Here is an 18,304-nt window from a genome sequence, read left to right as displayed (position 1 = left end):
AAAAAAAAAAAAAAAAAAAAGAAAAGAAACTAGGTTAAAATGAAAATACATCCTGAATCCATCACTTGTCATCATCTCCACTACTGCAACCACAGCCCAAGCCTCTGTCATCTCTTTACTGGGCCACTGAAACAGGCTCCTGTCTGGTCTCCATTCCTCTAGTTTCCTTATCCTATCCACACCAGCCAGAGTGATCTTTTGAAAGCTGAAATCAGGTCAAGTTACTCCAGTTTTCCGAGGCTTCCAATGACATTCCATTGCAACCAAAGTAAAATCCAGACTTTATCATCATGCCCTACAAGGCCCTGCATGGTTTGGCCTCTGTCACACTGACCTTCTGTCTCTTGATCATAGCAAATTCATTCCTACCTTAGGACTATTGCACACACTGTTCTTCTACTCGGAATGCTCTTCCTTCAATTCTTCACATTTCTCATCATTCAGGCTTCAGCGCAAATAGACCCTCCTCTGAGAGGCCTTCCTTGACCTCCCTGTCTAAATCAATTCCATCCTCTATAACTCCTTATTATGTTGCCCTATTTTATTTTTGATAGCATCTTAACAGTACATCAAATTATCCTTTTTGTTTATATGTTTATTATCTGTCTCTCTCACTACATTGTACACTCCTTAAGAGCCAGAACTCTGTCACCCAGCCTACTGTTGTATCCCCAAAGCCTATTCAAGTGCCTGGCACCTAGAAGTTGATACATAAATAGCTGTTGATTAATTGACTGAAGTACATAGGGTCAGAGTCATTTATCCTCTCCCTATGCTTAACTGTAACCAATCACTTCTTAATTTAGACCACTCTGGTGGTCTTTAAAGCAAAGAAAAACCAAAAATTCGATAGATTTGTTACAATTAAAGCTTTCTTTGTTTCTAAGGTAACACTGTTATCTCTGAGGATAAGTCCATAAAATTCTACGAAAAGATTTAAAGATTAGTAAATTCTGGCTGGGCATAGTAGCTCATACCTGTAATCCCAGCACTTTGGGAAGCCAAAGCAGGTGGATCACTTGAGGTCACGAGTTCAAAACCAGCCTGCCAACATGGTGAAACCCCATCTCTACTGAAAACACCAAAAATTAGTTGGGCATTGTGGCATGCACCTATAATCCCAGCTACTTGGGAGGCTAAGGCAGGAGAATCACTTGAACCTGGGAGGCAGAGGTTGCAGTGAGCCAGGATCATACCACTGCACTCTAGCCCAGACAACAGAGTGAGACTCCACCTCAAAAAAATAAAAAAGAAAAAGATTACTGAATTCTTTTGATCTTCATAACTTCAGAACTTCGTACAGCATAAATGTTGAGGGTCTCAGTAACATCAGTTCATCTGACTCTGAGGTATACTTCCTTTGCCTTACAGGTGAGACAGCAATTGACCTGAATGACTTAATGGATGCTGTCAGTTACATCAAGGGTGAGTTGCAAGCTACAATGGAAAGATGTTATGAGTAACATCTTAATATTTGCAATTAATGTTGGAGAAGAATATTTTCCATTCACACGTGTTCAGATTTTTTCATATAACATATGCTCCATTTTTGTGGATGCTGCTGAAATTGAGTAAACAATAACTAATCTGTATTTATATATCAGTGCCCATACTAGTCTCCAAAATTTTCCCCAAAAGAGTTCTTCAAAGTAGTAATAGATATCAAGAGCCACAGAACTATTCATACCCTTTTCCCCACTAACCCCACTCTTAGATATTTATCCTTTAGAAATAGTGTTTTACTGAATAAAATGAAAAAATTTCTGCCTAAGGACTTTCATTCGTATAATATTGAGAAAATTGAAACTGATTAGAAATAACTAACCATATGAGAATTACTACCTAAACCATGGTATGTCAGTTTAATGGGATAACATGTTAAAATGCTAACTGTAAAGATTATATGGCAACTTGGAAACATGTTTATGAAGGAATAATTTTAGGTTGGAAAAGGAAAATATGGAATTGTACATATATTAGATTTCCACATTGTAAAAGTACAGTCTTATTGCCAAGACCAAAATGGAATATCAAAAACTAAAAATGGTTCCTGTGTTAGAGTGATGGAATTCTATCTTTCCCGTTACATTAATCTGTAATGTTGTTACATAAAACTAAGTCCCTATCTGTATTTTAATTTGTTGTGGATTTTGCAACAACCCACCAGTCAATTCCTAACCCCTGGTTACTTTCTTCTTTGTAGCCACTTTCTGATTCTTTCAATCCGAATTAAAGATTTTTGTTTCTGATTCTTGTATTCTGAATGACAATGTATATATAAGCACAGATAGTGTTCTTTGTCCTTTGCAAATAATTCTGTAATATTTCTGCAACTCATTTCTCACCCTTTCTAAGGTGAGGTGATTGATGTCCAGAACTTAGACAACTTTCTAGTAAGCAAAGGGATTGAGCTCACGGAAGAAGAAATGAAGGAGTTGATGCCTCATTTGAAATTTAATGGTGAGGTGTTTGTTTTATAATTACATTGCCTTTTTAGAAGTGTATTTTTGGGCTGGGCATGATGACTCACACCTGTCATCCCAGCACTTTGAGAAGCCGAGGCAGGTGGATCACCTCAGGTCAGGAGTTTGAGACCAGCCTGACCAATACAGTGAAACCTCATCTCTACTAAAAATACAAAAAACTAACTGGGCATGGTGGCAGGCATCTGTAATCCCAGCTACTCAGGAGGTTGAGGCAAGAGAATTGCTTGAACCCAGGATGGGGAGGTTGCAGTCAGCTGAGATTGTGCCATTGCACTCCAGCCTGGGCAACAAGAGCGAAACTCCATCTCAAAACGAAAAGAAAAGGAAGTGTATTTTTGTTGTCCTGTACATAACATCCTCAGAAATTATCGTTATCTTTGTAACACCTAGAACATAGCTTCCCAAACTTAAATGTGCATATGAATCACTTGGTCATCTTGTTAAAATGCAGACTTGGGGGCCAGACATGGTGGCTCACACCTATACTTCCAGTGCTTTGGAAGGCTGAGGCAGGAGGATCTCTTGAGGCCAAAAGCTCAATGTCAGTCTGGGCAACAGACTGAAACCCTGTCTCTACAAAAAAAAATTTAAAAATTAGCCAGGTGTGATGGCACATGCCTATGGTCCTAGCTAATTGGGAGGCTGAGGCAGGACAATCACTTGAGCCCAGGAGTTCGAGATTGCAATGAGCTATGATTGCATCACTGAATTCCAGCCTGGGCAACAGGGCAAGACCCTGTCTCCTTAAAAAAAGAAAAAAAAAACAAACAGATTTCCGTTCAAGAATAGGGTAGTGCCTGAGATTCTGCATTTCTAACAAACTCTCAGATGATGCCAATGATGCTGGTGCACAAGCCACCTTTTGCCTATCGAAGACCTAAAAGATGAAGAAAAGACATGATATGTTAAGATGGTGCCTGACTTGCTGGGTGTGGTGGCTCACGCCTATAATCCCAGCACTTTGGGAGGCTGAGGCAGGCGGATCACTGAGGTCAGGAGTTCGAGACCAGCCTGACTAACATGGTGAAACCCCGTCTCTACTAAAAATTAAAAAATTAGCCGGGCATGGTGGCACATGCCTGTAATCCCAGCTACTCGGGAGGCTGAGGCAGGAGAATCACTTGAACCCGGGAGGCGGAGGTTGCAGTGAGCCGAGATCACGCCTGTGCACTCCAGCCTGGTGACAGAGTGAGACTCCGTCTCCAAAAAAAAAAAAAAATTGTGCCTGACTTTCATTTCTTAAATCACAAATACAACCAATATGCTAAGTTGTGCCTGAGGGTATGATTCCATCCTGAAAAATAAGGAAAATATTACAGCAAGTAAAACTAGAAAATAAAATGAGTATTAGGAAGAGATACACAGGGGAAGGAGGGGAATTTGGGGTTGGTTGATTTGTTTATTGAAATTTTATTATTGTTTATTGAGTCTATTTACATGGCTTACTGGCCCTTGCGCTTATACTTTTTTTATTTCTACCACTTTCTTTTTTGTTCTGATACCCCCAAAAAAGATGTTCTAAGTGCATCAGAGGATAGCATTTCTTACTATAATGCTTCAGTGGTCTTGTCAGAGAGTTTCTATTCAGCTCTGGTCTTGAATTTAAAAGAGTATATTGATTTGTTCAACCAACAAATACTTATTGGTCACTGAATATGTCAGGCCCTATACTAGGTACTAGGAATACAAGGATGAAGAAAGGAGACATACTTCGTTTTCTCTATGAAGCCCATCTGAAAGTAGGAGATGAGACACTGAATCATTAGGTTTCTCAAATCATGGTTTTATAGCAATAAATTCGAACCTACACATTGCAAACATATCTCCATGTTCTGTTCTCTCTAGGTTTTCATTTCTTCCTTTTCGCCTATATTTTCTTCCTCTCCTCTCTTCAGTTGAAGAGATTTTGTTTTTTGTTTTTGGGACAGGGTCTGGCTGTATCACCCAGGCTGAAGTGCAGTGGCATGATATCAGCTCCTGGGCTCAACCTTGCAACCTCTGTCTCCTGTGTTCAAGCTGTCCTCCTACCTCAGCCTCCCAACAAGCTGGGACTACAGGCACACACCACCATGCCCAGCTAATTTTTGTATTTTTTGTAGAGACGGGGTACCACTATGTTGCCCAGGCTGGTCTCCAACTCCTGGGCTCAAGTGATACACCTGCCTCAGCCTCCCAAAGTGCTGGAATTACAGGCATGAGCTACTGCACCCGGCCAGTTGAAGAGATTCTTTACAACCCTTCTAAATCCACTACTCTTGACCTCATCTAGTCTCTCTTCAAAAATTACTCCTTTAATAATTCCTTGCCAACATATTCAGTTTCATTTATCTCTCTGTATCCTGCCTCTAAAAAGGCAGATTACCTTTAGATCAATCTTTACATAACAATGGTCAAAAGCCTTCATGACTCCTTGCTATGTTCCCAAAAAAGTCCAAACAAAACCCACTGCAACATAGCCCCCATGTACTTCTCAGCTTTCTCCTCTACTACTTCCAACATGTCATGCTCCAAACCAACTGAACTACCCACAGTTCCCTCAAAATACCCTGTTCCTTCTTACTTTTGTCCCTTTGATTAATACAATTTCCTAAAGCACAGAAAAGATGAACTGCTTTTTAAAAAGTAGAGATAGTGGCTCAAGACTGTAATCCCAGAACTTTGGGAGGCTGAAGTGGGTGGATTGCTTGAGACCAGGAGTTTGAGACCAGCTTGGCCAATGTGGCAAAACCCCATCTCACTAAAAATAAAAAAATTAGCTGGGCATGATGGCACATGCCTGTGATCCCAGCTACTTGGGAGTCTGAGGCATGAGAATCACTTCAACCCAGGAGGCAGAGGTTGCACTGAGCCAAGATTGTGCCACTGCACTCCAGCCTGGGTGACAGAATGAGACCCTGCCTCAAAAAAAAAAAAAAAAAAAAAAAAAAAAAAAAAAAAGTAGAAATAGGTGTCTCTTTCAAAGACTCATCCTTGCCAGGCACGGTGGCTCACACCTGTTATCCCAACACTTTGGGAGGCCAAGGGGTGACGATCACTTGAGTCCAGGAGTTCAAGACCAGCCTGAGCAACATAGAGAGACTCCCATCTCTACAAAAAAAAAAAAAAAAAAAAAGTGTTTAATGAGCTGGGTGTGGTGGCACACACCTGCAGTCCCAGCTGCTCGGGAGGCTGAGGTGGGAGGATCGCTTGAGCCAGGGAGGTCAAGGTTGCAATGAGTCATAATCACGCCACTGCAGTCCAGCCTGAAGGACAGAGCCAGACAGAGCCAAAACATAAGTTCATCTTTTTTTCCATCATATTCACCTGACAGAAAAGTGAATCCAAATTCCAAAGCAAACCAATGTCTCTAGTTCTTCTAACTCATGGAAGAATTTCAGCCTACTATGTTGCTTTTAATAATTTCACAAATTTTATGAATTTTTATGTGACTGCCTCTGTATCTAAACCAAAATGTTTTACAGGAAATGGAAAGATTAATGTTAAGTCAATAATGGAGGGCCTGAAGAAGTTTAAACGTAAGTGAAAATTTATGTTACGATATAAAATTGTAATCTGATGCTATATATGTATTTTTATCTGTGTTTTCTTGGTTATAAAAGTAATATGTGTTCATTGTAGAAAATTTCTATATTTAGCAAACGACAAGATGAAAAAAGGAAATTTTAATAATTCTTAATTCTGTCCTCCAATGATAATCCATACTTTTATCACCACAAATTTTTTCCTTATGCATACATAATTTCTGTGCATTTTTATCCATGTCCAATATATTTACATTCCATTTTCTTACTCATTTTTTTTTTTTTTTTTTGAGACGGAGTCTTGCTCTGTCGCCCGGGCTGGAGTGCAGTGGCCGGATCTCAGCTCACTGCAAGCTCCGCCTCCAGGGTTTACGCCATTCTCCTGCCTCAGCCTCCGGAGTAGCTGGGACTACAGGCGCCTGCCACCTCGCCCGGCTAGTTTTTTGTATTTTAGTAGAGACGGGGTTTCACCGTGTTAGCCAGGATGGTCTCGATTTCCTGACCTCGTGATCCGCCTGTCTCAGCCTCCCAAAGTGCTGGGATTACAGGCTTGAGCCACCGCGCCCGGCTTCTTACTCATATTAAAATCTTACTTGTTTATAAATATAGCTAGGCCGGGCACGGTGGCTCATGCTTGTAATCCCAGCACTTTGGGAGGCCAAGGCAGGCGGGTCACCTGAGGTCAGGAGTTCGAGACCAGCCTGACTAACATGGTGAAACCTCATTTCTACTAAAATTACAAAAATTAACCGGGTGTCATGGTGTGCGCCTGTAGTCCCAACTACTCGGGAGGCTGAGGCAGGAGAATCGCTTGAACCTGGAAGGCGGAGGTTGCAGTGAGCCGAGATTGTGCCATTACACTCCAGCCTGGGTGACAGAGAGAGACTCTGTCTCAAAAAATAAATAAATAAATATAGCTAATAATCTAAAGTTCCTTTCTGGATGCCTCTGAAATTTAATACATAATCTCAGTACTTTTTGCTTGTAGGCTCCTTATATTTAATTATTTCTAAAATAATTTTCTTATTGTGAAAATGCCATGTTCCGTGCTTACACAGAAAAGAATGAATGGGAGATTTGAACATTATGCTGTGAAATTGATCAATAGAGGCAAGGTAAAACTTGTCTCTGCCCTCTTCCCACACACGTACAACCTCAATCTTGAATTCATTTTTAAGTAATTTTGGTTTGTTCTCTGCATCTGCATTCCTAACAAGTGTGACAAAAAAGAAATTTGCTGTGTCTCTGCAAGCCTGACTGTTTCAAAAAAGGAGGATGTTGCAGGGCATGGTGGCTCACTTCTGTAATCCCAGCACTTTGAGAGGCCAAGACAGGCAGATTGCTTGAGGCCAGGAGTTGGAGAGCAGCCTGGACAACATGGCAAAACCCCATCTCTACACAAAATTACAAAAATTAGCCATGTGTGGTGGCATACACCTGTAGTTCCAGCTACTCGGGAGGCTGAGGTGGGAGAATTGCTTGAGCCCAGGAGGTCGAAGCTGCAGTGACCTGTGATTGCACCACTGCACTCCAGCCTGGATGATAGAGTGAGACCTTGTCTGTAAAAAGAAAAAAAAAGGAGGATGTAAGAATAAGGTATGTTATGCAAGTATCCACAAAATGAATTTTAATAAAAAAATAAATTTAAATTCTAGGTACCCATGCCTAACATTTCCAAATTAGTCCTGTTGTATTTTATTTGTAAAAGAAAAATATATATACCTTTTAATAAGTCCAGTCTATCCCATCTATTACTGTTTTTGTTGCTGGTACTGGAAAATTTTCAGGAATGTTCATCTGGTAGTTTTTATCCCCAGCATTTAAAATCATGTTACCAGTTGGAGATACTGGAAACCATCTCCCATGGCCATGTATAAGTTCTGTGTTCACCAATAAGTATTTTTTGAGCACCCAAACACTGTTCAAGAAAGTTTAGCAGTGAACAAAAGATAAAGCAAGGTTCCTGCTCTCACAAAAGCTTCATTTTTGAGTACACAGTATATGCTCAGTAAATACTTGTTGATTACCTGATAGAGGTTCTAGTCTCCCGCTTTCAGATAATTGAAGATTCACTAACCAAAACGGCTGTATCAAGGTCATTCTTAAGATAATCCCTCCTATCTGGGCAACTCAGAACAAACAGTTCTGTAAAACTAACAACGCCAGGTAACAGGCGAGTCACCCATATCAGAATTAGCTGTTAACCATTTATAAAGCCAGGAAGGCACAACACTACAGATCTCTTTGCTTACTTTTCTATCATTCTTCTTTCTCCTCTTCCACTTTTTCTTTTTTTCTCTTTTATTATCTTCTCTATATCTCTAAAAATATTTTGTCTTTTGCTCCAGCTTCCCCTTGTTTTTCTAGTGTTATTCTTTCTTTTTCTTCCAGTCTCTTTATCAAACATATACATTTCACATGGCTACCCAGCTCGCCCACATGCTTTCTTCACTTCATAAGCCCCAATCCACTTGCTGCCACTGAAATATATTTTATTCTGTGAAGTCTGCAGTGCCTTAGAGAAAATTTAGATGTTTAAAGTATGTTTCATATTTTTAGAAATTTCAAATACTGGTTTCTATTTCAAAGATTCACTCAGTAATACTCCATTTTCACTTATAAAGTTTTCTTTGGCTGGGCACGGTGGCTCACGCCTGTAATCTCAGCACTTTGGGAGGCCGAGGCAGGTGGATCACTTGAGGTCAGGGGTTAGAGACCAACCTGGCCAACATAGTGAAACCCTGGATCTATAAAAATACAAAAATTAGCCAGGCTTGGTGGCACACTCCCAGCTACTTGGGAGGCTGAGACAGGAGAATCGCTTGAACCTGGGAGGCAGAGGCTCCAGTGAGCCAAGATTGCACCACTGCACTCCAGCGTGGGTGACAGAGCGAGACTCTGTCTAAAAAAAAAAAAAAAAAAAAAAAAAAAAAAAAAAAAAAAAATTCTTCATATAAGTATTAAGGGACAACTTTTATTTCTTAATGCCATATTGACACATTTGCCTTCAAATGTACTACTGTGATTTAAGTCTTCACACTCAAATTTCAGATGACAGACATAGGCATAATGGCAATGGCACTTTTCACACTTAAATAACTTTTTCTCCCATTTCCATTTCACCATTTCTACTTCCTAAAGAATAAAGGTGAATTTCAGCTACGTAAGCATGATAACATGGAAATAACATTTATATATGAACAACTTCAAGACCTGCTAAAATTTCTATTATTTGGTGGTGAACATTCAGAGCTTCACTCTGGCCTTCAGAGGCACTTGGGTTGTAAGGTTCCACGTGAGAATTTCTAAAATTGTACTTACTAGGGACACAGAGAAAGTCTAATATACATTTAGAAAAAAAAAAAGTCGCCATATAAAATAAAGTCTGCTTCTTGTCATCTTCTAAATCACATTCTCAACCAGAATGTTGCCACGTGTAGTATCTAAGAATGGCATAGGGTGCCTCTAGCAAACTAATATCTAGGAAGGGCGAAGAGCCAAGCAATAGGGAGAGAGAGAATGACAGATCAGAGGCAGGGAAAGAAAAGATGCTTTATAGATGTAGGTTTTTCTGAATTCTACAGATTATGTGTTTTATATTAGAATTAATCCTTTCCCCATAGGAAAGATATTTCTTCTTTATATGTATTGCTTTCTGCATTATATATTACCTTATATAGCCTCTATAACCTAAAGGGATCACCAAACATTTTCCATGTTTCCATGTTTTCATCATCTGCCATGGACCTTTTTTGATATTAAAATAATACATTGTTGGTTTATCTGGCCAGGCCAAACCAAACCAAATACAGGAAACTGAGTTATTATAGCCACACTTTTCTCCTGAGTATTAATCTCCTCACACTTAGAAAACAAAACTACCCCACATTTTAGAGGAAAGAAAAGAAAAGAGTTAAATCTGTACTATTAAGGTTTTGGTTGGTTGGTTGTTCTGCCCATAGAAAGGGGTGAGGTGAAGGAAGATTTTGCAGTTAGTTAATTATACCCACATATTTCATAGGATAATTCACTAGAAAGAAATACCTATCTCATTAAAAGGTATCTAATTAGTCAATACCTTCCTAAACAAAGCATTCATGAAAATGAAGTGGGTAACAGATCATCATCTTGCTCCTGAATCAACAGATTTTCAAAGTCATTTCACTTCTTTACATCCTAAAAGATGATAAATGAACAGTCTTGATTTCAGTGCTGACACTATAGTGCTTTTCAGTTTTTGCTTTTGGAATGCAATACATTAAGGCACCAAAAGAAACAATATGAATGAGGATGGATATCACATATAACCTTGACATTTTCTTAATTTTTTCACTCATCTGGGGAAAAAAATAAGATAAATTATGCCCTCCTTGTCTACTTTCCATAACTTCAGAAATTTATGTAATTTTGATTCTTAATCTTGTCTTTAAGCAAAAGGAATGGCGATTCTGCATAAGCTGAAAACTGCAAATGATATTAAAGGTGAGTGTGAAAGCTGATGTGAAGCCATTGTAAAGATGGGGCTTAACACTTTGACGTACATTTTTTAATACCATAGTTACTTTCCCTAATTGTCTTGTCAGTTTCTATCCTCCATCTACTTGTCCATAAGGTGAATGAATCTCTCCAACTGTCTTTCTAAGTTCCTTGTGCCTTTATGGTTCACACCACACTGAATCATATGTGATTATCATGTATTTTATATTCTTTTCTAATGCTCCATTTGTGATTTTTTTAATCTCTAAGAACACTGTAGCCTATTTGGTATCACAGCGCAATTTACAAAGCAGGTGTTCCTGACTCTGCCATTAAAGAAATTAATTCAGTTCATTGGGCTTTAGTGTCCTTAGCAGTAAAATAAAATGAGTGAGGACCTGGAGCACTGGATCACACCTGTAATCCTAGAGCCTTGGGAGGCAAAGGCAGGAAGATCACTTGAAGCCAGGAGTATGAGTCCAACCTGGGCAACTCAGCAAGACCCCCTCTCTATAAAAAATTTTAAAATTAATCAGATGTGGTGGTACTTGCCTACTGTAGTCCTAGCTACTCGGGAGGCTGAGTGGAAGGATCACTTGAGCCCAGGAATTGGAGGCTGCATTGAGCCATCACTGCACCACCGTACTTCAGCCTCGGCTAACAGAGAAAGAACTTGTCTCTATAAAAGAAAAATGAAGCAGGCATGGACACAGGAAGGGGAACATCACACACCAGGGCCTGTCCGGGGGTTGGGGGGCTAGGGGAGAGATAGCATTAGGAAAAATACCTCATGTAGATGATGGGTTGATGGGTACAGCAAACCACGATGGCACGTGTATACCTATGTAACAAGCCTGCACATTCTGCACATGTATCCCAGAACTTAAAGTATAATTTAAAAAATGTGGTGCGTTGGGGGCAGAATTAAGTTGATGATCTATTAGTTATCTTTCAGCTTTAAAATTCTAGGACTAATTTCTGTGACTGAAAGGATATCAATAAAGTAAAAAGACAACCCACAGAATGGGGAAAAACACTTGTAAATTTTGTAATTGATAAGGATCTAGTCTCCAAAATATATGAAGAATGCTGTAACACAACAATAAGGCTTGGCGTGGTAGCTCACACCTGTAATCCCAGCACTTCGGGAGGCCAAGGAGATCACTAGGGGCCAGGATTTCAAGACCAGCCTGGGCAACATAGTGAAACCCCATTTCTACCAAAAATACAAAAAAATTAGCTGGGCATGGTGGCCTGCACCTTGCAGTCCCAGCTACTGGGGAGGCTGAGGTGGAAGACTCACTTGAGCCTGGGAGGTCGAGGCTGCAGTGAACCATGATCCTGCTACTGCACTCAACCCTGGGCAACATAGTGAGACCTCACCAAAAAAAAAAACAAAAAAAATAAATAAATAAAAAATAAGTAGTCTTTGATATAGTAGGCTCTTAGTGAATAATTGTTGAATTAATTTATAAATTAAGCCTTCCCTTTCTTTCCTTGTTTGTTCCTGTCCAGAATGGGAGGCAGTGTACTAACTTTTAAAAGACTAGGTTAAAGTCAAATTATGCTCATAATGAACAAATCCCCCTAAGCAGGAATAGGAAACCTCTAGAATTGCTGCAAGTGAAATGTGAAGCACTTTTAGGGGCCCAACTACATAACTAGCTAAGCCTTGGGTGCCAGAGATATCTGTCCTTAGCCATGATAGACTAAAGACACCCCTAACTCCTGCACTAGAGGGTTTACAATGCCATGAGACATGTCAGATCATGAATACCTTGGTTTCTGCTTAAAACAATCTTTTCTGTAATTACTCTTTTGAAATCAGTTTTCCCAATAATACTAAAGATTACAAGCCTATGAGAGTTTTTTTTGCCCCTCTTCCTAGGCTTAAACAATTAATGAAATGTTTCTTAATCACCATTCAGTGAAGGCAGCTGAGTAAAATATTTTAACTGAACAACTTTCAACTGCCTGAAGACTTTTTTTTTTTTTTTTTTTTTTTTTTTTTTGAGACAAGAGTCTCTCTCTGTCACCCAGGCTGGAGTGCAGGGGCGTGATCTCAGTTCACCACAACCTCTGCCTGCTGAGTTCAAGCGATTCTTCTGCCTCAGCCTCCTGAGTAGCTGGGATTACAGGTGTGTGCCACCACACCCAGCTAATTTTTGTATTTTTAATAGAGATGGGGGGGGTTTCATCATTTGGCCAGGCTGGTCTCGAACTCCTGACCTCAGGTGATCCGCCCTCCTCAGCCCCCCAAAGTGCTGGGATCACAGGCATGAGCCACGAGGCCCAGCCTGATGAAGATATTAACATGAAAATATATTAACATAGAACTTGAAACAAAAATTCTCCCCCTTCCCTGAAATCCCAGCAGTGTCAAAATGTTCCGATTTTATAAATCACACCCTCATATACACCAAGGGTGCTGAATGGACCACACTGAAAACACACTTGCTGTAAGGTTGGAAGGAGCTCCTGGATCATTCTCTCCCTCAGCTTGAGCCTGAGCAGTGAATGAGGTCACAGTTGTGTGATGGAACAAACCCTTTATTAGATTCCTGATCTGACTGAAGCCCAGAAGTGGTAGGTAGCACGGCTTAAAAGTAGGTAAATATCACGATTTTGTAGGATTCTATGCTAAGTCCTTTTTTAAAAATCTATAATCTATGAGAATTGAAGGTATTTTTTTAAAGTAATGATTATTTTGAGGCATGGGGATGATTTCACAGCACCTTTCAAGTGCCTGAATTGTTGAGCCATTCCGGAGTTCCCAGCTCTGTGGTAGGTTTTCAGATTTTGAGGACTTGTAATTGATTTGTTTAGAAACAACTGCTTTCTGGGCTCTGAGGTGAAGACCTGGGAAAATGGATCAAATTCTAACCAAACATTCAGAGACCTTTTTTCCTCATGGTTGAATAGTATTCAATTATCCATTATTCCTAAGTCAGCAACCTAGTTTTCTTGTCAGTGAGCTATCAAATACACTCTACATTTTGAAAAGATAGTTGGAAAGAACAGAACAACAAAGGGGGAAGCCCTACCAACCCAGCTTCTGGTCCATAAGACCTCTTTCTCAAACTATGCCAAGTGGAAAGGCGACGGTAATTCACGAGTTCCTTCCGCGGTCTAGGGTAGCAGAACTGCATTGTATTCCACCCCCATTCCTACTGTTAACCAAGACCAGTTGGGTTTTTCCTCCCTGACTCCACCGAGGTTGCACGCATGGAGGCCTCGCCGCCGCCGCTGCCGTAGACGCCCGCCCAGGTGCGCTAGGTCGCCTCCCACCCGCTAGCTGCCCTCGGGGGCAACCCCTCCCTCAGCGCCAAAGACATCAAGAGGATCCTGGGCAGCGTAGGCATCGAGGCGGACGACGACCAGCTCAACAAGGTTATCAGTGAGCTGAATGAAAAAAGCATTGAAGACGTCATTGCCCAGGGTATTGGCAAGATTGCCAGTGTACCTGCGGGTGGGGCTGTGGCTGTCTCTGCTGCCCCAGGCACTGCAGCTCCTGCTGCTGGTTCCACCCCCGCTGCAGCAGAGGAGAAGAGGAGGAGGAGGAGGAGGTGTCCAAAGAGTCAGACGATGACATGGGATTTGGTCTCTTTTATTAAATTCCTGCTCCCCTGCAAATAAAGCCTTTTTCCACATCTAAAACAAAACAAACCAAAACAGTTGGTTCCCAAGAAGTGACAGGGCAGGGATGAGTCTCCCAAAAAGACACCCTGGGAAAAACTACTTACTACTAGGCAGGTATCTAAGATGTAAACAAGTAGGCAAATACATTTTATTCTTTGTCAATTACGACTTGAAATGCTCTACTGATTTCATAATTAAATAGCATCTTTAAATAACTTTTTCCAAATATTTCCAGAATGCTCATTATCTGTGTCACATGGTACCATTTGTATTATTTAAAGTGCACAACTAGATGATTTGGTGTATGTATACATTGTTAAATAATCACCACAATCAGTCTAATTAACATATTCATCACTTCACATAGTTACTATTTGTGTGTGTTTGTGTGTGTGTGTGTGTGTAGTGAGAACACTTAGGATCTAATCTCTTAGCAAGTTTCAGGTATACAGTACGGTATTATTACCTATAGTCACCATGCTGTTCATTAGATCTTCAGAATTTATTCATCTTCAAACTTTGTATCACTGACCAACATCTCCCCATATCTCCTTCCTCAACCACCATTCTACTCTCTGCTTCTATGAGTTTGACTATTTTATATTACACATATTAGTTAGATCACATAGCAGTCTTTCTGTATCTGGTTTATTTCACTTGGCATTTATTTTTACATAGGATCAGAATGACACTAATTGAAGGGGAAGCAGCGACAAGCAACTTTGCTTGGAAATCTGGGAATAATGAAGGGGTGTTTCCATATGGCCTTCCAACTTTATGCATACCTCTAACTTGAGTTTGCATCTATTACCATTCCTTGAGGCCCTAGACTTTTCAAACTCCAGGCTTTGAGCTGAAAAAGTTGCAAAAGAATATAAAGAATTAATCTGTAAACTGATTTCTTAATTATATATTCTGAATTCCAGACAGAGTCACTGGCCACATGGCAGTTTCAGAAATTAAACCAAAATTTAAGCTGAATCCTCTAACAAAGGTACCCATCTCCCACAGTAAAAGGTAAGTAATGAATGTATTAAGGGTGATAAATGTATTATGATAAAGAATTATTAGTGCTACAGCTCTTTCAGAATTTTGTCTAGCAGGTTTTCCAATCTTTACCAAGAAGCCCCTAAAAAAAAGAAAATTATTAAGATTATTGGCCGGGCGCAGTGGCCCACACCTGTAATCCCAGCACTTTGGGAGGCCGAGGTGGGCAGATCACGAGGTCAAGAGATCGAGACCATCCTGGTCAACATGGTGAAACCCTGTCTGTACTAAAAATACAAAAATTAGGCATGGTGTCATGTGCCTGTGGTCCCAGCTACTCAAGAGGCTGAGGCAGGAGAATTGTTTGAACTTGGGGTACAGAGGTTGCAGTGAGCTGAGATCATGCCACTGCACTCCAGCCTGGTGACAGAGCAAGACTCCATCTCAGAAAAAAAAAATTATTAATATATTAAATACTCATAAAGATTATGATGAAACAATTAAAATACTCTTCAAATATTTATTATATGGTAAGTTTAGTTATAAAACAAAACATCGGAATTGAAGAGAAAGATTTTAATGAAAAGAAAAGATATACATCTTTTTTGATAGGAAGAGCAGAATTCTCCCTCCTGTCCTCCCAAAGAAGAAGCTGTTTTTATGTTAGTATACAAAATACTCTAGGGGGCTCAAGGAGTTATAAGTTATACCTTGAGATATTTTGAGTGCCAGTTTAAAGAAGAAAAAATTTAGAGGATCATAAAGAAGACCTGAACCCATAACCAAGTCAAAGTGTAGAAAAAGGGTCTATATTTCAAATATAGCTGGTAAACAAAAGCTGGTAAATCAGCCATGGTCTATATTTCAAATATAGCTGGTAAACAAAAGCTGGTAAATCAGCCATGACTGACCCTGGGCTAAAATTGGGAAGGGAGATTTGCCTGTGACATTAACAATAGCTTTTTCTCAGTCACCTAACAACAAATTTCAATAAGCAGCCACTAATGACCAAAAATGAGAGCCTGATCTATATTTTATCAGATCATAAGAAGAATATTTCTTTCCTCTTTCACAATTATCCATTTACTTTCTATTTTGAGTGTATCTTTTCTAGTGTCCTTGACTCTGCAAGCTATCTTTTGAGGTAGTGAGTTCCTTGTCACTAGACAACACTACGTGTAAAGGGAATCCTACATTAGATGAGAGGCTGGATTAGGTTCATTCCAAATGTAAGGTTCTTCAGTCATTTGAAACTTTGTAAAATAAAGTCTTTCTACAATGTTTGATCCAAGGTAAGGTTTGAAATTGTGCCATGAGTGTCTTTTTAAAGACAGGTAATAAGAACTTTACATTGCCTGGCCAGGCATGGTGGCTCACATCTGTAATCCCAGCACTTTGAGAGGCTGAGGTGGGTAGATCACTTGAGCCCAGGAATTTGAGACCAGCCTCTACCAAAAAAAGATACGAAAATTAGCTGGGTGGGGTGGTACACACCTGTAGTCCCAGCTACTCAAGGGGCTGAGGTGGGAGGATTGCTTGAGCCCAGGAGGCAGAGGATAGGGTGAGCTAAGATTGCACCACTGCATTTCAGCCTGGGCAATAGAGCAAGACCCTGTCTCAAAAGGAAAAATAAAAAAGATCTTTACACTGCCTTGAATTCTACTTTCCTCCTGCTTCTTGAGAACATAGTATTTCCCTATCTACTGCATCTTTTACATCATGTAAAAGAAATTTGTTTATATTCAGAAATACAGATGGTCCCCAACTTAACAATGGTTCAACTTACCATTTTTTGACTTTATAGTGGTACAAAAGCAATACTGATCCAGTAGAAACTCAACTTCAAATACTCATACAACCATTCTGTTTTTCACTTTTAGTACAGGAGTCAATAAATTACATGAGGCATTCAACACTTTATTACAAAATAGGCTTTGTGCTGGATGATTTTGCCCATGTGTAGGCTAATGTAAGTGTTCTGAGCACATTTAAGGTAGGCTCTGTTTTTCACTTTTAGTACAGGAGTCAATAAATTACATGAGGCATTCAACACTTTATTACAAAATAGGCTTTGTGCTGGATGATTTTGCCCATGTGTAGGCTAATGTAAGTGTTCTGAGCACATTTAAGGTAGGCTCGGCTAAGCTATGTAGGTTAGGTGAATTAAATGCATTTTCAATTTACAGTATTTTCAACTTATGATGGGTTTATAAGGATGTAACCCTATCACGAATCAAGGAACATCAGTAAAATAAATATAAAATAACCTATCTGAATAAGGACAAACCCGAGCTTCAGAAATTACAGGTTGGGCACAGTGGCACACACTTGCCATCCCAACACTTTGGGAAGTAGACAACGGAGGAACACTTGAGCCCAGGAGTTCAAGACCAGCCTGAGCAACATAAGGAGATCTTGTCTCTACAAAAAATAAAAAATTAGCTGGGTATGGTAGCATGCACCTATGGTTCCAATTACGCGGGAAGCTGATGTGGAAGGATTCTTAAGCCTGGGCGGTCAAGGCTGCAGTGAGCCACGATCACACCACTGCACTCCAGCCTGGACCACAGAGGGAGATTCTGTCTTGAAAGAATGAGAGAAAGAGAAGAAATTCAAGTAGGTAATAAAGAGGAAGCACCAGAAGAAGAAATCAATGTTAGTAAAAACTGAGAAAGTAAGACAAGTTAGATAAAATTCCACTTTCAAAAGTTAAGAACAGTTCTGAAACTATCACCTCCTTTTCTCCCAGGCCCCTCTTTGAAAATGAGTTGAATCTAATAAATGCTTTAGGGGATACTAAATTAATAAACCATAATAATTTTTTGTTTAACTACAATGTTTAGTATTTCTTCTAGTTTTACTTTTCTTTTTTGAGACAGAGTCTCACTGTGTCACCCAGGCTGGATTGCAGTGACGTGATCTCCACTCCCAAGTAGCTGGGACTACAGGCGCCCACCACCATGCCCAGCTAATTTTTTTTTTTTTTTTTTAATTTTTAGTAGAGATGGGGTTTCACCATGTTAGCCAGGATAGTCTTGATCTCCTGACCTCGTGATCCACCCGCCTCGGCCTCCCGAAGTGCTGGGATTACAGGCGTGAGCCACTGCGCCCGGCCTAGTTTTACTTTTTAAACTGCTTCTTATAAAGCCACAAAACTATGAGATTTCATTTTTTTTTTTTTTTTTTTTTTTTTTT

General features: G+C 39.9%; 1 protein-coding gene across 5 annotated transcripts in view; it reads left to right on the top strand.

Moving 5' to 3' along the window:
- Positions 1-18,304, top strand: part of EFCAB3 (EF-hand calcium binding domain 3) — a 100,403-nt gene that overhangs the window by 46,621 nt on the left and 35,478 nt on the right. Inside the window, exons 12-16 of one of the 5 annotated variants that reach the window (XM_017882931.1) lie at positions 1,372-1,425; positions 2,356-2,460; positions 5,948-6,001; positions 10,439-10,489; positions 15,049-15,139. In XM_017882931.1, the coding sequence (XP_017738420.1) occupies positions 1,372-1,425; positions 2,356-2,460; positions 5,948-6,001; positions 10,439-10,489; positions 15,049-15,139 (355 nt within the window). The other 4 variants (XM_017882934.1, XM_017882933.1, XM_017882932.1 and 1 more) reach the window with 4 other exon arrangements.

Source organism: Rhinopithecus bieti, unplaced genomic scaffold (genome assembly GCF_001698545.2).
Source record: "Rhinopithecus bieti isolate Rb0 unplaced genomic scaffold, ASM169854v2 scaffold_12928, whole genome shotgun sequence".
NCBI lineage: Eukaryota > Metazoa > Chordata > Mammalia > Primates > Cercopithecidae > Rhinopithecus > Rhinopithecus bieti.
Note: the sequence above shows the minus strand (reverse complement) of the source record. Positions and strands in the feature narration are given on the sequence as shown.